At 43.5% G+C, this 22,661-nt stretch overlaps 1 protein-coding gene across 1 annotated transcript in view; it reads left to right on the forward strand.

The window, feature by feature from the left end:
* SEMA3G (semaphorin 3G) overlaps window positions 1-22,661 on the forward strand; it is a 52,266-nt gene that overhangs the window by 9,471 nt on the left and 20,134 nt on the right. The window contains exons 2-5 of the mRNA XM_044451446.1: window positions 6,738-6,857; window positions 10,119-10,209; window positions 11,381-11,497; window positions 12,577-12,719. Of these exons, the coding sequence (XP_044307381.1) occupies window positions 6,738-6,857; window positions 10,119-10,209; window positions 11,381-11,497; window positions 12,577-12,719 (471 nt within the window). The remainder of the gene's footprint in view (window positions 1-6,737; window positions 6,858-10,118; window positions 10,210-11,380; window positions 11,498-12,576; window positions 12,720-22,661) is intronic.

Consider the following 22,661-nt stretch of genomic DNA (forward strand, 5'->3'; position numbering starts at 1 on the left):
CTGTTATGAGGATAAATGGAAACATGACCAACAGCATCCTGGTATAGATGGAGCAAAGGTAGCAGAAATTATATTGATTGCAAGGAATATACTGGTCCCTAGAGATCCATTGAACTAATGAAGATAAAATCTCTTCATTTCATCATCCAACTTGTTAGTTCTAAGGATATTGTTAGAGTTCTTAGTGAAACGCCCAGTTTTCACTGAGCTGTGGCCTTTGGTGTTAAATCTTTTCATGGGCACTTTACCAGATACATCCTAACTCTAATCCTTGCAGTCATGTAAAATAAAGCTCCAAGATAAATTCGACTCATGGCTTGATCACTTAATACATTAAAATCCATTAAGGGATGATAGCAAAGGCCTCTGGATGTTTTAGATCTCCAAGGGGATTGTGCAATACCTTTCTGACTTGTTCCTCCTTTTTGCATTCAGCCCAGTCCTCCTCAACTCTGTGTAGCTGCAGTGGATCATACTAATGAAGCAGGCATTGGTGCTGATGACACATTGGCAGAAGCCGAAATTCTGTGCATTTAGCCAGAACAGATCGGCTACTAGCTCTGGAGATTACTTCTTTTTCGATCTAGTTTGTGGCACTAACCACTATGCAGTCCTGAACTGGGACTGAGGAGATCCAGGTTCTGGTCTCCACATAGCCATGATGTTCACTGGGTGACTTTGGGTCTGTCATAGACTCTCAGTACTCTTTGAGCCTAATCCATCTCACAGGGTTGTTGTTGTGAGGATAAAACAGAGAGGAGAAGAACATTGTAAGCTGCTCTGGGTTCCTTGCAAGAGGAAGAAAGGTGGAGTATAAATGTAATGCCGTCGTCGTCGTCGTCGTCGTCATCATCATCATGGAATATTAAAACAGAAGAGATGGAACGGAGCAGTAAGGCCCAAGTCCAGATCCCTGCTTGATGCAAGAGTTCAAGCATCCCTTCCAGATGACTGTCCAGCTGCATCCTGAATGTCTCCAATGTGGGAGAGCCCACAACCTCCCCATGTTATAGTAATAGTAACTCCACTAGTTGGGTTGTTTGCCCTATCAGCACTTTTCTACCATGGCGCCTTAATTCTTTGGTCATGTAGATTGCACTGGACTGCCGTACACCTATTTGTTTCATTTATGCAGAAAAGCATTTAGAGGGATTAGACAAAAGCTGTCACAATGAATAACAGAGGAAATAAGTTATTTCTGGTGCTGAGCATGGATTTATGAGTGCTTCCAGATTGGAGGCCCTTACTGCTACCCAATTATCATTCTTCAGCTGTAAGCAGCATGAAAATTTGCCATCAACTTTCAACACTTCAGAGGCAATGGTGAGAGGATGTTCTAGTACAGAATGTGCACATGTGTGTGTGCGTCTGTGGGTGGAGGGGGGGCTAGATCTTGCTTTCATTCATCAGTTGACCTGGCTGAAACATACATACAGGGAAGGAAGAAGCTGAAGGTGTGAGACCACCCTGGTGGACGTGACAGAGCCATGTGGCTGGCGAGGAAACAAGTCTGTGCTCCCTATTTTTTACAATAACGTTTATCGAATAATTTATTTAGTTTCAAGCTATGTCTGCATCTCCTCTTCTTGTTGAACGTTTCTGCCCCAGTCTGGTGCCTCTCATGTCTATTGGCTAGTAAAGAGAGAAGAAAGAAGATGCAAATAAGGCGCTAGGAGCCATAAACTGCTACTTCCCTTCAGCTGCTGTGGTTGGGCTTTCTCTGCGCAGTACCGGTGCCCTCTTGCCTGAGAAAAACCAGCCACTCTTGAAGTATGTTTGCAGGGCTAGGAGTGTCAGGAGCCTTCTCTAAATGCCATAATTCAGCTAAATGGAAACAGAAATTAATCATAGTTGACAGGATTAAATAGACTCATTAGAACTCCTCATGTCACTAGAAAAACAACTGTGGTAGATGCTAAAGAAATTGAAGCAAGAGCTTCACAGCCAACTTTCATACTATTAAGGGAGGGGAAATGGGAGTAGGAAAGCAATTAGATTATCAATAGCAAATTCTGCTTTTATCTGAACAAAAGATCTAAGTAACATGATGCTAAATTCTACTTCTTCAGTTTAATTTAACATAGCAATCGGTGTATTAGAACTTAATTGGAATGTTGTTCTAATCTTGCCCCTCTTGAACTTAAAATATGTTGGCAAGTACAGAATTATGGAACTGATTTTAAAATTACTTATTAATGTTATTTATTACAAAGACTTATTTACAAAGTGCTAATATTAAACTTTCTCATTTTAAAGTATTTTCAAGTTTTGCAGCCAGTGTTTCTAATAAGGCAGAACAAATAGCAATCAAAGAAATTATTATTAGTCATTATGTAAGAAATTAATTTCTTATTCTTTTTCAGATACAAAAAGTTCACTTTCAGGTATACAACGTCTATTAGATCTGCAAACTCTTGCTAAATCACAAGTGATCTTGATGACAAAATTTTCATAGTTTTGACAAAATATATTCAAGCATGGACCTGCTTTTTAAAGTTACTGGTAATAAATTACTAGTAATATTTCCTTGAGAAAATAAGCTTTCCTCATTAAGAGTATTTGCAACTGAAATGTAACTAGCTACACACTATATTTTACTGATTGTCCCCCTTCCATTTGGGTATGGTACTTGGAGGGGAAAGACAAAAGTATTTCATTACAGAAATGATGAACAATGCCATAATCTAGACAAATAGCTCATATTTGGAAACAAAGCAAGAGAAGGCATAAACACATCACTTGTGTGGAGAAGGATGGATTGGCTTCTTTAATTACATTTTGGATCGGGAAACAGTTTCCACTAAAAAAGTTTGGATATTTTCTGATTAAAAACATGGAAACTGCTCAATGTAAATTCCTGGTTTAAAATGCCAGCCCCTGGCTGCTCACTACTGATGTTCCAGCTTCTTATTTGAATGAGATGAGTTTTTATTAGTGGGTTAGCTAAGAATGAAAATACAGCCATGAATTCATTGGCACTGGCAAAATAATTATCCTCTAGAAGATGAGCAAAGACCTACTTGGTGCTGTGTAAATGTGAATTGCAACCCTAATCTCTGTCTAAATAACAGGGTGAAGATGACTTGATGCACGTCTTTTAAGAAACAATTTGTTTCTTTTGTGCATGCTTTCCGCCTTTTTGCTCACTTTGTGACAATTTTGTGATATGTGATCACCTGCCTGCTATGACCGAACAGACTTCTCACTTTTTCATCCTAAGCAGCCTTAGCTGGGTACCAATTTTGGCCTGGGTTTGAACCTCTGTACTCAAAGCAAAGGGTGTAGTTCCCTCAAAGCACACAATTAATAATTCTTAGAAGTGGTACAGCTCAAAGGAGATCAGAGTCAGGATACATTATGTCCCATTAGATAAAGAGATGTGAAGGGATAGCTTGGAACAAGGGGGCCAGAGAAGAGGAGTGGGAGTGACCAAGAGCCTGTTTTTCTACAGTGGTACACGCAGTTCCTTCTGTGTGTTGCAAGACGGATAGACCTTTAGAGGCCATCGGAATCTGGAGGTGCCTCCAGTCATCTCCCCGACTGCTCCTGGCTTATCTGCCAATGATTGCTGCTCCGGAAAAGGGAGCCATTAATCCAGATCAGACTTGTGAATGGTCATTTGTCACCCTGCTGCCTAACTAGCTAAGTTTCCTTTTTAAATGACTAGTTTGTCCAGATCAAGGCTGTGTGTCTCCTTCATTTCCTGACATTGTCATCCATGATACATTCCCTCTCCTGCACACATCTTGACCAGAACTGGAGGGCAGCCGAGACTTAGGCCTCTTTGCCAGGGATGGCTTTATGCAGCGCAGTATCTTTCCTTCTTGGTGGAGAGAGCAGGATGGACCATTTAGGGGCATTTCCTTGGCAAAAATTCAGAGGGGACCAGCTGGTTAGAGTCTTGCTTAGGTGAGAAAGGAGGCAGGACCATTGCTTAGCTTGAAGTATCATGTAATGCTAATTTATAACTGCAGGCTAGGCCACCCTGGTTGCTGCAGGGTTTTTTTCATAGAATCATAGCATAGCAGAGTTGGAAGGGGCCATGCAGGCCATTGAGTCCAACCCCCTGCTTTTTCTCTTTTACGCATGGATGGGATTGTACCTTGAGAGGCGCTTACTTGCACATACCGGCCCGTTCAAGTTGGTAATTTGTGGTAAGTGCACATCAGATTGTTAGAGTAGAATATTTAAGTTTTGTTCTGTTTTATGCCCACCTTCATTCTATGCTTTAAATTCATGGTTCTAAAATCATTACATGCCATGCTTTTTGAAAGAATAACTACAAAACAAACAGAGCCAACTTTCTAGGCTGGTTAATATAAACTGGTATGGCCTCAATGGGAATATATGGTACATATAATGAATAAGTTGTCTCTAATCTGCCTTCCCTTTAAACTGGATGCTTTTTATTTCTGTTGAGGCAAAGGACAGTGCTACCTGTCCTCTCTGAGGTGGCCTTTGCATTTTTGAAGATGTTTATCAAGTTGTCTGTTTGAGAATTTCTGTCAACAATTTAGCAGCCCTCTTGAGAGTTTTGAATAACACTGAATTATTATTAATCATAATTTCTAGCATTTATCTAGTATTAAAAAATAAGTATAGCTGTGGCGATAATGCAGCCTAAAGGTAAAGGAGTTCAGAAAATTAGAGTGAAAATCTCAGGTAGAGAGCAAGAGGGCAGGGGATTAGGATGCTCAAACAACAATCTTATGATTTGGCGCAGGAGCAAACTAATTATGTTTTCAGATGAAGCTCTGTCAAGTACTTCTCGGAATTCCTAAACAAAGATGCTGTTTTTAGTCCTATTGTGGTAGTTTCTTCCTGTTTCTGCTGACCTGATATCACTGTTGCGTTGTGTGTATGTAGACCAATACAGGAAATCGCTGCACAAGGCAATATGAAGACCTCACTTCCTGGTCCGAGACGAGAACACAATGGGATTGAGACAGAAGGGTCATGTGGTCTCGTCTGATATGGGGAAGGGCTTACTGTGGTTAACGGGGCAGGGAATGCAGGACTACGTGCCAAGCAGCCTAAGGCGGGTAGGAATTTGTTGCCTGCTTCTGCAGCGACACGGGAAGCTTGCCTTCCTGCCTGGCTGGAGGCAGCACAATGGGAAGTGGTCACATGACCTTGGAGAGAAGAACCGCATGAGAAATAGACATCCCATGCAAGTGGCGTTGTTTTGTGTACTCGTGTGTGGAACCAGATCCCTTGATTCATGCTAGTTCCTGAGGGATGGAAAAACCCGTGTGGTTTAGCTTAGTGTGTAACTTCCTGCTATTTTGATCAGCAGGGAGGGTGGGAAAATAATTGGCAGATCCCAGGATTTCGCACTGTGATTAACTCTGAACCAAGGACTGTGCTGGTCATTCTCGTATGATGCTAGCTTTCATTTTTACATTGTTTTGGCTATTCTCTGTCTCTGTTTGTTTGCTTGCAATCCAAGCAGATTCCAGAGCGGTCTCGCAATGTCATGCACTGACCGTAGTGTCCACACTCCCCCAGCACCCTGTCATCCCTTCCTCTGTATGAAATGGGTTCACGCAACACAGCAACCCACAGCAGGTTGCGAGCCATGTAAGTGACTTATTGTAAGGTCTGAACCTGGCAGGGGGCATCAGCATGGTTTGTTCAAAAAGGCCACAGAAACCCACCTGCTCCTCATGATCTTTGCCAAACCCTGCCTGGCACTGGTGTGCCAATTTTTGCCAATTTCCCCTTCTCCAGTTCTGTGCTTCATTTGATGGTGACTGGCCTCCTGTCTCCCTTGCGAGCTACGATGTTCCTCTTCCTAGCAGAGCCAAGTGTGCATTGACATGTGATTGACTTACTCCTGGGAAAGTGTGTGCAGAGCCACAATTTGGGACCATGGCAATATGGGAGGGAGGATTTAAGTCCCCCCCACCCCCAGTTGTTATACCGAAATCCAACTTACATAGGTTTTGATACTTCCTCCTCAACTTTTAAGTACCCTGCTGCAAAGAAGGGGAAATTTTAGAATGAAAACAGGAGGGGCGGGGAGCTGAAATCCCCCTTCCCAAATTGCTAGGATCCACATATTGGAGCAGTTACCCAGCAGTAGGCCAAGCACAGATGCACCCATAGCTCTGCTCAGAAGAGGAATATTGTTCATCCTGGTTCAAGAGGCAGTCAAGAAAGCTCTTTTAAGAGTCAAAGGGCAGCCAAAGGATTAAAAAAGAGAAGAGGAAATCAGTCACTTGACTGGGGGTGGCTTTGATACCTTTTGCTAAGAAAACTCCTTGCAAGGGACGGGGAAGGAGAAATGTGAATGAAAGCCATTGGTCTAAGCAGGTGCAGCAAAATGCAGAGGAACTAGGTCTGACTCTTCTGTTTCTCCAAAAGAGTTTTTGCAAGTGGTGATCTGAAGACATGAGGGCTGGTAGCAGAAAAGTTTCCCTCCAGACCTTGCTAAGATGAAACACACCCAGCATGCAAAGTGTATCAGTAGTGGAAAGATGCTGACTTAGCAGAGCCACCAGGACTCCTGAGACAGATGTCAGCAGTAGGCAGGAGAGCTAAGGAAAAAACAAACCATGGCAGGGTACAGCAGACCTGATCATCAATTATTCTACTGTGGCTTATGTTCCGTGTGGGTTCTTGCAACGTACATACTGGCCTATTGACTCTGACCACTGCCCCCCTCAGCTTTAACCTTTGCTAAAAATAATTTTCTAAGAGGTAAATAAAGCATCACTTTACTATTTGTTTTCCAGACGGAATGTGCCAACTATATCAGAGTACTTTATCCTTTAAACCGGACACACCTCTTGGCCTGTGGGACTGGAGCTTTCCACCCAATCTGTGCTCTTGTTTACGTGGGACACCGAGGAGAGGTAAGGAGGGAAGCCTGGGGACACTTCATTCTCTGAGATGTCCTTTTGCTCTTATAAAGCCACTTTTAGCCCACAGTGGAATCTACACCATCTGTGTTCTGCAGTCCAGGATCAAGCCCCTACACTGTTAAATCAAGCTGTAGCATCCTGCTCAGTGGCTTTGGTGGCACTTACTGACCACAGGACTAGTGGTTGGGTACCAGATTGTGATCTCTCTGCTAAATATGTCACTATAAATGCATGATGAGGGAAGGCTGGATGTCAAGGAGATCAAAGCTAGATTGTTCATCTCTTTTGGCAAATGTGCATTATAGGCACAATCCTGGCTTCTTCTCCCAACTCCAGCATGACTGCAAAGAAGAGCTCAGAAGCTTCCATTATCCTTAGCTTAGCATGTTGTCTGAACACTGGTCAAAGCAAACCAGTTTCATAAGCAATGGATTGAAGTTGGCTTATATTTGCGAACCATATTTAAGATTAGCCACAGTTTGTCTGGGTTCAAATGATACAAACCTGCAGTTAATCAAAACCTGAATGCACATGTATGCATAAAATGAATGTTATGTATGCCAACTTCACAGGTCAAACCATCTCAAGACAATTGCCACAAAAAGGGGGTGATACATCTCAGTGTAACATTAATAAAATTACAGTTAAAACAAACAAGTTTAAAGTACAACTGGTTAAAAGCAGCAATCCAAAAACTCTCTAATTGGAAGGCCCAGATAGAGATAAATAGATAATCTGTGGGTGGTGTTTCTTGTTCCCTTCAACCTTCCACTTTCCCTTTCAGTCGTTGCTCATAAATCAATCTGGCCTTTGCAGGAAGGTCATCCAGTTTCACCCTGTAACCCCTCTCACCCAGGCAGATTCAGAAGCTTTTATTGAGTGTGTGAGAGAAAGGGCCCTTTCAGCACAGCCGTTTATCATGAGCAGAAGAGATTATCAGACTGTCCCCCCCCCCCGACCTCCCACACCAAAATCGTATCTGCCGTTCCCTCCCCACCCACCCTCCTTAACGGCGGTATTGAAGTACGCAGCAAAACACACAATCAGGGGCCTGTGTTGCTGCTGTTGCTGCTGCTGCATCAGCTTCTCAGTTGTTTAGCATGTCGTCTTTGCCCGTGCCTCAGTTTGGCATGCAAGCTGCACTGGGGACAGCACTAGGCCTGGGTGTGGGTGGAAAGCCATGGGCTGGATGAAGACCCACAATTAGGCAGCTTGAAGAGGTTGCTTTGTCTGGCCAAGTGGATAACAGGCAGGCAGATGGTCAGAAACTGCACTGGAAGTGTCAGCATCACAAACTAGGGGGTGGATAAAGCAGATTCCCAGCACTGTCTCACATCCGTTCCTTTTAAATGGGCTTTGATGTATGTTGCTTTGAGTTCAAATGGCAAATCTAGAATTCTGGACACTTGGGCCCAAGCTCAAAGGTATACAGCTAACATCTGTACCCTGGGATAGGACTTGAGAGAAACATTTTTAGTAGAACCCAGGTAGGATAACCAGTTATTAATCTGCAAAACGAAGGAGAAATGTATCAGCCACACAGGGCACACAAGACATAAAGAGCACTTGACATTTTTCTGGATAACAAGGTTGGTCGAATCTGTTAAGTGGAAATCTGCAGTTTTTGTCTATCGTATGGAAACATAAAATGTGGGACATTGCACTAATGCAAAAACTTACTAAGCATCTTCTGGTGCAAAGGGGCAAAGGAGAAATTGATACTTCTTTGTACTTATGGAATATAGTATCCATATATGGAATTTGCTAATACAGTGGCTCACAAACTTAATCCATTCCAGGACTCTGGTTGTGACCCAAATTGGTCATGAGCCAAGTTAAATTTCCCCATAAGGTTCAATGTAAATAAGGTTAATCTGTTCTGTAACTAATTTTTTTAATCAGAAAAATGTGAAGCAAAGTGACAAAGAACAACAAAGTTCGCGGTCATCTCCCCCCCATCCTGAGCATGAGTGCGGCACTGGGGGGTGGGGGGTGGCCAAGATTGCGGTTGCGCTCCTGCAGGAAAGACGGGTGTGATCTCGGCCATCTCCCCCTCACCCCTAGCATGATCGTGGCCGCCACCCAATGCGGAGTTCATGACCTGAGTCAATTTTTTAATGAAATTTTTGTTTGCGACTGAGGCGTTCATGAGCTGAGGTACCACTGTACTGAGAAAAATATACAACAGTGGGACTCTATGGAACTCTAAGCTTATTAGATAATATTGCCTCTATAAAAGAGAGATCCTGAATGATCAGGAAGATTAAAGAAATTGACTCTGATGGGGTGTACTTAATTTTTTTTTATTTTATTATTATATTATTATTATAACATTTCTATGCCGCCCCTTGCTGAAACCTCGGGGCGGCTTACAACACGATAAAATACAATGAAATACAATAGCACATAATAAATTACCATTAATTACAAAATACAAAAAATACATTGATTTACAAATATAAGATTAAAATTATCAGTATAAATTAAGTAAATAAAAATATAGGAGGAGAAAGAGAAGGAAGAAGAAGTTGCCCTGGCCAGATCATATGTTTTAACAATTAAAATGATGTTTAAATAAAAAGGTCTTTACCTGGCGCCGAAAATTTGTTACTATTCATTGTTGCTTTGAAAAATATAATTACAAAATTATTAAAAACCTTGGCCCTCCCTATTTCTTTCCTCATTCAGCGTTACATTACTATAGTTTTATCTAGAGAGTATAAATTTTTTTCCTGACACACTGGAGAAATGGCAGGCTGGTTGAGCTGCTGAGCAATCCTAAAAGCTTGGCTGACTCAAAAGGCTTGTCTTGTTCTGGCCAAGTTTGCTCTGTCCAAGTCCAAGCTGTTATCTTCATGCATTTGTCCAGCATTTCCCCTGAAAGGATGACTGAGCTTAGAAAAAGAAGAAGAAGATAGGAAATACCAGCACTGTTCATATTTTATTTGTAGCCAAATTTGAAATAAAGAATATTCTTTATTCCAGGAATGCTCCCGATCCAGAATGATTTTAAATGTATAGACTTTTAAGGTTCATCGACTTTAAAAATGTATACAAGTATTTTTAAACTGACAGCAAGCAGTTCTGGTGAATCCATTCTGGCTGGCATATTCTTCTGACCTGTGCATCTTTCCGTGCTCTCTTCATTCTTGTGCACTCATCATATCGCCTATGAATCAGAGGCAATCCTGTAATCATGGCTTTTGTTAGCTCTAATTTGCCACTTTCTTTTTTTGCTTTTTGTCTTCCCAGCATGTGTTTAACTTGGATCCAACCAGTGTAGAAAGTGGGCGGGGCAGATGTCCACATGAGCCCAATCGGGGATTTGCGAGCGCTTTCATAGGTAGGTACCAAATTACACCACAGTGGGGCTGGTAACCCAATAGCATTGCATCAACAAACATATTCTTTTATTTATTATTGTGTTTTATTTTTATTTATTATTTACAATTTAGAAAACTAAAACATGCAAAGAATTAATGCTACAGAAAATGTAAAAACCCAGTGTTGCTTCAGGCCAGTGATGGTAAAGAAGACAAAAACTTCCTGGCAGGGGCTTTACCTTTTCTAAGGCCTGGGCCACCCTTGCAGTGCCCATTGAAGGGTTTCCTTCCTCAAGTGTGGTGTTCTTAAATTTCCAGTAAAGGTATTTGGAATAATTGTGCCTATTTAGATATAAGGGAGGCATGCCCAGTCTGGACATGCTGTCTGTCTAATGGCATGCTTATAAAACATCTTTCTGTGCTCATCTAGGTTAATTAGGCCTATGAAAAGCACATGGGAAGTTGTCCTCAAAATGCTTCTGAGAGACTGGCGGCAGCTTAATGGATGGAGCACGTTTATTATGGCATAAACTCTTGTGGACTAGAGTCCACTTCCACAAAAGCCTGTGCTTTAATAAATTGATTAGGGTTTAAGATGCCATAGGACTTCCAGTTGTTTTTGATGTAACTGAATAATGTAGCCACCCCTGAGGAAATTCTCAGAAATCATGATACCTTTCCTCCGTTCCCTAGTTTAAAAGTTGGCTATGCTTGTTCTTGGCCTGTGAAGAAAGGAAACGAATAACAGCGCTTGCATGTGCATGTAAGGCATGTCCAAACCCTTTCAAGATTCCTGCACTTGTGTGTTGCCTCATAGACCATAAAGCCTTCCCCTTTCTTCAATAAAAGAGATTTACCTGGCTTTTCCTTGTGGATTTACAGCAGCGCAATTCCCACACTCCCTGAGAATTGGTGTGGTAGGCTTGCCAAGAACGTGAGCTGTGAGCCAAGCAACCCCACGGTTAATTCTTATCCCTGCCATTAATTACCTAGGAGGCTTAAGGCAAGCTCTTCTTTCTTAGCTATTAGCCTCCCATCTGCAGACACCGACCTCCTTACAATAATAATGATGGGTGGAGAGCTCTTTGAATATGCCATTATGCTTTGCAATGTTAAATGTCAGTATTTTTATTCTGTAAGCTCTGGAATGTTGTGCAAGAGTTTATTCTTTCTGTGGGGCTTCTTTCCTAGGTGGAGATTTGTATACTGGGCTAACAGCAGATTTCTTGGGCAGGGACTCTGTCATCTTCCGAACCATGGGGCATCGGTCCTCTCTACGTACTGAGATGGACCAGCGGCTGCTTAACGGTAGGGGACGACCAAGCGATTCATCCTCAGACCAAAGGGTGTATCGTACACTCTTGGGGCCAGGGGAGCGAAGGGGCAAGCGGGGAGGCTTAGCTTTCATTTGGGGCAAAAGATGAAGTACATGTCCCTTCTGCATATTTTAGGCCCTGGAAACATGGCAAAATCTAAAGGGATTTGGAAGATTGGAAGGAGATATTCACACAGTGGTTAATGGGGAAAGAAGAGCTTGCCAGTGGAACAAGGGCCAAAGCATACAATACATAAACTATGTCATGTGCAGCTTACCCTGTCTCTTTTACATATAGATCAGGACCACAGAGCCAGATTGGGACCACAGTGTTCAGGTAGGGGAGGTTTAAACCTTCCCCTGTCAGATGTTTGTTTTCCTAAATCCCTGACACCCCCCACCCCCACACACAGGAAAAATAAGAAAATGGGGAAAAAAGCCTTAATTGGTCTCAGTTGAGGTTTTTTTCCCCTCCTGTTTTTTATCCTGCATATGTGCATGCAGGGTAAATTTAGAAAAAGAAGTGCTTCTACTCCTAGCCACTTAGTTTTGTAAATCCTACTCCTACACACAAACATACATGTACACATACCACAAAAAAGCCTCCATTGCTGCCAGGGAAGCCCTTTTCTCTTGTTTTAGCTCCTAAGCTAAGGGCAGGGGCAAATTTAGGAAAACAAACAGCTGGGAGAGAAAGATGTAAAGCTTCCCTACTGATGTACACTGGTTTGGACCCAAACTGGGGACCCACATGGTTATTTCTGGGTTAAAAATAGAGAGACGGCAAGTTGTATGTGACTTAACATATCGTGCAGTTTAGCCCTGAGAAAGAGATGAGAGGCGGAGTGGAGGTTAGGATTAGAAGGAATTTGTACTTGGAAAATAAGGAAGAAATTGAGGATGTGTCTGTATAACAAATTTTTTGACTATAAAAAGATGAAATAGTATATACTGTCTCTATTGACAGCAGTTCTGTCAACTGTCAGAAGAGAGAGTCTGCTGAGATTTGGTCTTGTGCCAAGCTGTAAACCGCTTCGGGGTTCTTCCTAACATGCCCTTCATCTTTGCACAGCCCCCAAATTTGTCTCTGCCTACCTGATCCCAGACAATGATGATCGGGACAATGACAAGGTCTATTTTTTCTTCACTGAGAAGGCAGTAGAGTCAGACAGCAAAGGGCGTGCCATCTTCAGCCGTGTTGGAAGGATCTGCGTGGTGAGTCTGTGGGACTGTTCTTGTCTGTAAAGTTTGATCAGCATTGTTGTGGGAGCTGAACGTGCGGTGACCCGGACAGATTGCCTTAGAAATTCCTCTGGAGGCTTAGCGTGTAAGAGAATGAGAGAATTCCCTGGCAGTGGCGACAGTGACTCTCAAAGGCATGTAAGGCATGAGGCAGAAGCAGACTGCAGCTCTGGAGGTTCTTTTTAGCCATGGGTAGGCAACCTGTTTTTGGTGGGTGACTAGGAGCTGCACACGCGTGTGCGCACACCCACACACACTCCTTCCCTCTCCATCTGGAACCGGATCACTGGGAGGAGGAAGAGAATTTGTTGATTTTTTAAAATTATTATTTAAAAGATATTTTGGCTGCCTTTCAGGTCTGAAGGCGATGCACAGCTACAAAACACAGAAAACTAATATAATACTAAAAGTGATAAAAACAGTAACAAAGCCAACACCAAAACCATTGGTAAGACAGCAACCACAACTGCAGCGAGAGCATTTATAGTAGGACAAGGCCAGACTGAAAGGACATGTTTTCGACTTTAAGCTTGGTCACGTCCCAGCAATGGAGCTGGATGCTGGCACTGAGGGTAGGGGGATGCTCAGGCCTTCCCCACAACACAGTGCCCTTGCTGTTGACCGCTGGGAAAAGGAGAGACCCTCCCCTAGTGAGCCAGCTTTGTAAGAAAGTGTGTAGGGTTGGCTCTGCTTATGTGGCTTCTTTCCCAGGGCACTCAATTCTGCTAGGAAACATGCCATGCTATGCCTGCATGCTCATTTCCTGGCGGAGTCAGACTTCCTCTAAACAGGTGGAAGCCGGTTTGGCCTGCTGGTGGGAGTGCAGTGCTGTAGGAGAAGAGGGCGTGTGGGTGTGACTCTTCTCACGCACCCTAGGCAGTAAAGGCAGCGTGTATGTGGGGTGGGTATGTACACTGGGGGAGCCACCCTAGCTCTTGGAGGGACTGTTGAACTGGGTCACATGATCCTTGCACAGTGCTTATCAGATGATTTAAAACAGGCATGTTACGGAGTAAAATCCCAGCTGAACAGCTGGAAGCAGCAATCTTGCACTGCTAATCCCGGTAAAGACTTCTAGGGAATCACTCTCCATATATGCTTGATGATCACTTGCTCTTTGAGAGTTAATGAGAATACTGCAGAAATACGGTTTCCTTTTAATGATGCGTATTTCCTACCAACCCCTTTCAGGTGCCTGGTGTCTAGGGGCAAGGGTGTGGTTGCAGAGACTTAATTTGGGGCTTTAGTGATGTTGCATTCTCTTGTACAGAAAAATGAACTGCAAGGGCAGAATCAGTACCCGCCGTCCACAGGTGGCTAGCTTTCCGTGTGGTGGGTGACAACTGGTGCAGACTTGGTTTCAGTGCCCACTGGATTGTATAATCTCATGCAATACTTTACTTCAGGAAATCAACCCAACCCAGTCGAGACATCCCTGCACTAAAAAAGGTCCCTGCCTTGCAGCTTGCCAAAAGGGGCAGATCTGTTTTGAAGTGTGGTGGGGAAAATATTCAGAAATATAGAAACTGAGCTGACCTCTGGAATCAGATTTGCTCCCCATTCCCTTTGCTTCCTGATGTATGGCATAGAAAGTCTCTTGGCACACACGGCATTTCTTGAGCGCTTCAGCCAGGACCTCAACAGCAGTTGTGCCTGGCTGTGGGCTGCATAAATCTCTCATGGCTGCAATTGTTTGTTTTTCAGCCAAAGTTAGGAACATGCATTTTTTTTCCTTTTTGATGATTCTCTTTAATGTGGTTGGCAAAAATAAAAAGGGAAAGGGGAGGGAATCCTCTGGAGCCCTTGAATTCTTCAGCCTTTCATCCAAATGGGAACTCCCCACTCACTTCTAGTTTCAGCCTTCCTTTCTTCCGAAAATGTTCTCTCTTGAGCTGTTTTGAGAGCACTTCCCTCTTGCACAGAGGTGCCGTTAAAGGTTTCCAGCACCAGCTTTATTTCCCTCTCCAGGATCCTCATGTACATCAGCCATGTGTCTTAATCTAACTAAAGATTTGGACTGTGTGGAAATGGACTAGCTGCACAAATCGTAAACCATGAGGAAATTTGCCTTACTCTATAACAAACCCCACTGCATGTATTCACTGATGCAGTTGAAGCAGTAAGTTATTAGCCAAAGTAGAGATCACTTCCTAGATGACATTTTTATGACATACACTCATGGTATCTTATCTGAAAAAACTGAAGCTGAAGACACCCAGAGAGCCTTCACATTGTGTTGTACTTTCTCCATGCTTCTTGACCCTGGTCTTAATGGAGCACTTTCGTATTCGTGTTTTAGAGAGTCCTTTAATGGCATTCTTCCATAGGAGGAAGCACAGGCCTCTGCGTACACATCAGCACTGAGAATCCATGCTCTTCCCTGAGATTTAAGGTATCTCTCTCCCTTTTCCCATGTCCAGACTGCTTTCAAAGTGGCTATTATTATTTGCATCTATAAACTCACCTTTTTTTCCTCTTTCAAGAAGCCCAAGGCCTTTTACATGATCCTCCTCCTCTTATTTTACACCTGCTACAACAACCCTATGAGCAGAGCCGCCTTGTGACTATTCCCAAGGCACTGAGTAAGCAAGCTGCATGGCTGAGCAGGGACTGGAACCCGAACCTCATGATTCCCAGCTCAGCACTCAGACCACTGGCTTTCCCATAGTTTCCCCAGCAGGATACAGAGAAGTTTTTATTAGTTGCATGGAGGGGCTGGGGTTTTATCCCTAACACAAAATGCTGCTTTAATTATGTTGACTCGATCCACTGGGTATTTTCAGGTAGGAGATACAAGGTAAGCACTTATTTCTCTTACAACATGTAACATGCAAAGTGCTCCTTATATTCAGAAGTTCCTGGGTTTTTTTTAAGTGCTAGAAGAGCAGGCTGTTTCCACACAGGGGCACATTACAGTCATTTGAATAAGCTCTCTCTCTCTCTCTCTTGCTCTCTTTTTAAACCAGAAATAAAAGCTTTGTGAGTGAGGGCAGTCGGAATTGGGACCATGGCTGCCTTTTGGAGTTTAAAGAGGCATGTGTGACATTAAATGAGTTTCAGCATTTAAGCTGGTGTGTCATCGTGGTTAGAAGGTTGAACTGAGAATGGGAAAATCCAGTTTCTAGTTCCATCTTGGCCATGTAGCTCACTGGGTCAGTTTAGGCCAGTGGCTGACTCCCAGCCTACCTTACCTCACCTCACAGGGATGATATGAAGAGGGGGATGACCATTTAAGCCACCTTGAGTGCCCTGAAGGAGGGGAAAAGGTGGGATATAAACGTTGTCACCATCATGTTTAGCTAGGACCACAGATTTTTATTCAGTGAGGCTGTATGTTCTTAGTCTTCTGCTTTTATAGTTTGGCTTTGTCTGTGCGATTATCTTATTTCCCCTACTTTTCCTGAGTCTTCTGAATCAGGTCAACGTTTAGGAAGAGTGAGGGGTCCTTCAGGAGAGACTGGTGCCTCCTATGTCAGTGAGCTCTCCCAGTGGTCCTCATCAATTTTAGCTTTTCTTTTGCACATTATAGCAGCTATCCAAGGAGCTAAACATCCAAAAACAGTTCACCACCATGGAGTTCCATGGATAGCTTCCAACAACCTGAAAATCAGTGATGGGTCCCACTGGTGAGGAAATCATCATCTTCCTCTGGGGGCATCCTTCCATGTTTTGGAACAGGACTGGGCAGAATTCAGGCTCACCAGATCTGCCTTTTTATACCAGGGCTCTGGTTCCACCAACCAGAGCCTGGTGCAAAAGACATACACTTGATATTACAGAAGGCAGAGCCCAAGAGTGTGTTTCAAGTGACACAACTCGAATGGAACCCACAGTCCTTCCACACAGACTCCATTCTCGGTTCTTTCATTTCAGTAGTGTAATTGAAGCTGGGGGGCTGAGGGGAGGAATCATTTTGCTGCTGCTGCTGCTTTCAAACACATGGGAATCAGAAATCATTACTGATGTACTGGAAATCTCCTGGAGGCCTGTGAATAGATTCAGATCTACTTTAGATAATTGGTGGTTATTCCTTATGAGCACTTACATTCTGACCACCTTACTGATTCTGCACATGACTGTTAAAAGCAATGAAGGACAACATGCTGTGCATGTTTCTACAGAAAAAATGGCTACAACTCCCAAGCATCGGGCATTGTAAGACTTGTTTTCTGTCTAAACATGTACAAGATTGTGCAATCCTGTGGTTTCTGTACACTGCCTGGATTGCCACAGAATAATTGGAATCCAGTTCTGACCTTGGAGAAGTACTCCAAGTTTGGAGGTAGGACTCCAAATTGGGAGCATCCTCCCTCTGTCCTTGCAGCCAGCATGGTTTCCTCTGCACCAACTGCAGCTTGAAGGTCACCTGACAGACCTTGGAGCTAGTAATGGGGGACAGGGAGGGGAGGGACAAAGCTCTGCCCTCCTATCAGGAGCCTTGGGATGTCTGTAGCTCCTCTTGTCATGAGCAAGTGGAGCACCCAACCAATCCTCTCTGCAATGCTTCTCCCACCTTCCATTGGTCACTTGAATGCCCCCAGGTAATTGGATGGCACACTACACGGCCATCTGGGGAGTAATGGTTGACTGCCACTGACCCAGGGAAGGTTGATTAGGAGGTGTTTTTGCAAAAGTTACAGCAGCAAGAGCCCTTTTGCAGCTTAATGTTGAAAAGTAGGTCTTTGAATCGTAAGAATAAACTTACTCCCCTCTGTCAGAAACAGTCCTCCTGCCCAGAATGATTTAGCCCTTCTTGTGACAATCCATGGCATTGGAAAATGGTCATCAGGATGCTTCCATGTTGTTCGCCACTGCTTAACAACGTTTGGGAGTGTTGAAGTGGCAGGAAGAAAGCATTTGCTGTAGTTCAGTGAGATCCCGGTGACTTGTTTTCCTGAACGATGGATGGCCATGAGCACAGAAAAGGTGAACAACCATGAACCATAAAGCAACATAGTTCAGGCTAACGAATGGGCAGAAATTAAACACAATTTGCACAAGACTTGCAGCAGTATTAAATAGGACTTTGTGAATGACAGTATGTAGCATTTATCCAGTATATCATGGAGAGTATCCCAATATTGAAAATGGGTGGTGGCTGAAAAAATAGGCTGCTTACGGCTACTTGCTGAGTTCATGGTTGAGATATGAACTGGGAATTCTTGTTCACTTTTTTAGCTGTTATGGAGTAATAACACTAGCAAAAGGCAAAAAAACCCTCCCACCCTCTGTGGGTGACACACCAGATATACACTTTCTAATTATACTCACTTGAATTAATACTTGTCTTGGCATTCACAACCTCCTTTCTCAGATAAAAATTTCTTTCTAGAAGGCAAAGTAAACGTCTGCCTAACTGAGATTTAAGCAGGCCTTGTTTAAACAAGCCTTGGGTAGTGACTTTTCCTTCGGTGCTGAGTGATTGGATACTTGTTTTCATACGGCCAATCTGATACTTACCAATACAGATTTATAGATGTGTCTAAGCACTATGCAGAAAAAACAAAAGAAATTGGGATGGACATAAATTGTCCATAATCAACAATAAATTGACATAAGAAAGTGTACTTATCATAGCCTTCACTCTTTGAAGGTTGGCTCCTCTCAGCCCCAGCCGGCGTGGCCAGTGGCCAGGAAAGCTGAGAGTTGTGGTCAAAAACATCTGGAGGTCACCATGTTAGAGGAATCTGGATTATTGTCTCTAAAGCCCTGGGAGAATGACCGCAGCTTCGTGACAGAGCATACATGTGCCCTGTACAAGGCCCAGATTCACATTCTGGCATTTCCGCTTCTTAGGTAGCAGGGTAAGCAAAGAGCCCAGCTGATGGCCTGCAAGAGTTACTTGGTCCAGAACTCCCTACTCTGTCTCTCAAAGGGGTAGCAGTTTGACTCAATATAAAGCAGTTCATGTGTGCATATGTAGACAAGTAACCAAAAGGTCAGAAGCAAAAAGTGACCTAGTCTGATGCTTCTTCTCTCAATTTGATTAATACAGAAACATTCAGCTACTCCATCACGTGCTGTGTGTTTATGTACTGCTCATGTTAAAATGAAAGAATATGATGACATACACCTGGATTTTGACAATCCTAGGCAACATTTGTGACTATTTGAAAACTCATGCCGGAGAATGCTGGCAGTTACTCAAGTCTGTTGTCATCATTTGCTGGTATATGTCTGAAAGTGCGGAACTGTACATCAGATATACCCAAAAACCATCTGGGGCATCTGTGTCCATATATGAATGCTGCCATGCACCACATTTTGGGCATTTACTGGAATATAATCACTGAAATCCCATCGTGGCTCAATGATCTTTCTGTCATATATTTTTTACCAGCTTGCTTTTATTCCTTGTCTTTTTATTTTTAAAGTTTTTAATTGGCTTAGTATTTTTAATGAGGATTAAAAAGCAGGAATAAATCGGTACACACAACAACCAACTACAACAGGAAAGCACAAGGTTTAACATGCCAAACATATCAGTATTATTTTTAAGACCCATTGGTAAGAGTCTGAGCCTGGGAAAGAGACAGGTCTTCTCTGAGAAGGCACTCCAGAGGAATGTTGCCACAGCTGAGAAGGCCCTGCTGAGTGAACCACACATGGCTAGAATTAGCTGCTAGAGTTAGGAGCAGAATATCTTCTACAAATCTTGGCAGAAAGAGGTTCATGTAGGAAAGGTGCTGTATAAGGTATCATAGGACCAGACTGTTTACTTCAGGATGTTCCCATGTGGCTTTACTGAATTTGAACAGCCTGAACAATTCTTGTTTGTAAGAAATGTAAGTAGAAGGCACTGTTCTCCAATGGATCTGCTTTGACAGGATCGGGGCATAAAAGGGGACAACTGAATTAAGTGGAAGAACTGAAGAAGAGATATCAGGTAGTCACTGAGGCATTAACACAGGACGTGAAGATATGGAAGATGCTTCTCATATGTTGAGAGAGGCCCTTCTCCTAAATGTGCATTGGAAATGCATCCTAGCCGCCTCATACCCTTGGAATGTTGAAGAGAATCTCCACCATATGGGAGCAGTGAAGATTTACCCCCTGCCTATGTTTCCATTTATTAGCGCGCCATTTGGTTGGGATTACATTTACAGTACATTTGGATAAGGTATCCATAAAATGTGCTTGCTCCTTCCTCCCCACCCCCTGCATTTGATCTCCTGGGATTTCATAGCTGTTGAGCTCCTTGTTGGAGGGACACTGCCAGATTAACATGCAGATGAAAGAACCTCAGTGTTCCGTGTCATCGGGCTGTGCGGCTATTGATGCTCCATTGCAGTGCTGATGCAATAGAAACATTCATTTAAGCGATTCAGAGCTGACCTCTGCATGGGTGTGTTAACAAGAGGTCACATCCCTGAAGGTTATGATTTTAAAGCAGGGAGTTGCCCTTCTCAGGCACTCCAAGCCATCCCTCCTTTTTGTGTGCCCTCTCCTTAGTAATCCATTGCCTCTGTTTTTGCTGTCTGAGGACACCTTGTAAAATGAATCAATCATCATGTTCACAGGGTCAGTCTAGTGGACTTCTGCTTGTTCCATGGGATTTGCTCCCCTCACCCCTCTAGCCTTGGAGTAGATTTGGGGAAGGCATGGGGCTGTAGCAGGGAGGAGAAATCCTTTGTGCCAGCAGTTTCCTTCCCACTGGCAGATAGCTGGGTGTTGCATGCACCCCAGTCTGAGTTTCTAGCATCATTTTGGGGGATCCAGTTCTCTGATTTGGTAGGAGGATGTCCCCATACACATACAGGTCAATGGAAGTGCATGGATTATTCTGTGCTGTGGGGTGATGAACCTCCTTGCTGTTTTGCACCATCCTGCTGTTGAGGTATGTTTTGAACTGGTAAGAGTATATTGTAAGCAGCTGTTTTTCCCCCCGCTGATGCATCTTTAAGTAAAAGAATGCATACTGAATGGGTTTTTAAATCAGTGGAGGATAGGCTAAATAAAATGTGCTGGACAGCAGGAAACAAAGGGCTTTTGATCATACATAATAGGGAGGGGAGGGGTGTAGCCCATGGTTCTTGGCCTGAGTGCCAGCTGGGCTGTTCCAAATATCCCTGTGTTTCCATTTGTGAAAAGTTGGATGGAATGCTTCCTTGCTCTGTTAATGTGTTTAGCTGGGGGAAATGCTTGAACAAATATTCCTTTTACAAGTCAAAGACTTCCCTGATAGCAAATCTAGACATCTGAGAAAACTGTACCTGGAGATCACAGAGCCAGAGATAGCATCTAAAGGCTCAATGGAGTAGCTTGTATACCTGTCAGGGTTCAGCAGTCCAAACCCCACTGAAGAAACCAGAAGTGGATACCATCAGCGCAGCAACATAGTCAATATGATGTTGATCTCTGGGAAGACCAAGGAGTGCCCGAAGGGAATGAAGCATCTACAGTCCCATGCTTCCCCTTGCCACTGAAAAGCACAACTTGCCCAGGCTGCAGAGGTGTTGGGGAGAAGAAGCATTTGGCGGCTGGAAACTTGTGTCACTGGCTGCCTGCAGTAATTCTGCCTATTTGGAAGAAGCCCCAAGCAGCACATACCACAGGGAGGGGGAGATGGCAGCTTTCCGTACAAACAGAACAGCTCTGCTGGCTGTGAATTCCTCACTCTCCCCCTAATCCTAGGAATAAACATTATGACACCAAAATGAAGTGATTATTTATTAGAATAATCAATCCCTATACAAAGAGGGATTCTGAGTTTGTTTGAGAGGCAAGAATGTGGAGGCAGTCAGACTCCTACAGTTGGCAGGGGGCCAAATGAGTCCAACGAGATGCTCTGCTCAGGAAAGCCAGGTCAATCTTTCGCCTTATCTTCTCCAGTGTCTTTGGCAGGCAGAAAATACAACGAACAGGTTAAGCTGCTGCACCCATCAGACCTCTCAGGAGGGTTGACATACAACAGCTTTGTGTCCAAGGGACTCAGGGCTCAATTAGTAGCTGTGTTTAGCTTGCCACTAGTGGAGCTTTGCCTAAGAAAAATGGGTAGGCTTTTCCAGACTTATTTCTTCTAGATCCAAGAATAGCATTGGCATTGGAACCCAGTGGGATGTGATTATGAAATGGTGGGCTGAGCTAATGTTGATTCCTCCGTGCAGTTTTAGTAATATGGACTTGAAGAAGCTTTATGCTACCAAAGCTTTCCTGGAAAGAGGGGCAGGGAAAAAAAGAAAGTGACCGACTGGATTCATACTACACAGTAACCCATATTCAAGGGTTGAATATGGGTTAAGTGCAGGGTGTCATTGAAATATGGCTTTCCATGTTGTTTGAACAAGATAACATACCATGGTGAACAACCCAGAGTTTGCAACCCAACAACAAGCCATGGGTTTTCTTCATGGATTGTTCATGGTTAAGTCATGGCTTGTTAGTTCAGTTGAGTTCAGGTATGTTTCATTAACAACCCATGCTTTAATGACAAGCCACACACAACCCTTGAGTATGAGTTATTATCTTGTCTGAACCCAGGCTCTCTCTCAATTTCTCTCTCTCATATTGTGGCTTTTTCTGTTGTTTTGTGAACAGCTTTTCAGTTGAGGATGAACTTCTCTGTCCCCTTTGAAAGACAGAGGGTACTCTGTTCTCTGGTTTCATACCCAACAGAAGTGTGGTTAGCAGGGACACAGGAGAGAGCCTTTTCTACAATAATGTCCAAACAGCAGCACATCCTGCTCTTGGAAAACAGGTGCCATGGCACACCCTGCCCTTTAGATACTAGACCCAAATGCTTTTATTCCGGCAGGTTTGCTGGCTCCCAAATCTTTGCATCATAAGAGTTGCAAGTGGACTCTAAGGCCATCCAGTCCAATCCCCTGCTTGATGCAGGGAAACAATTGCTCAAGTATCCCAACAGACAGCTGTCCAGCCCCTGCTCGAATACCTTCAGCATGCGGGCATACACTA

Source organism: Varanus komodoensis, unplaced genomic scaffold (genome assembly GCF_004798865.1).
Source record: "Varanus komodoensis strain SLA01 unplaced genomic scaffold, ASM479886v1 scaffold6_2, whole genome shotgun sequence".
NCBI classification, from domain to species: Eukaryota; Metazoa; Chordata; class Lepidosauria; order Squamata; family Varanidae; genus Varanus; species Varanus komodoensis.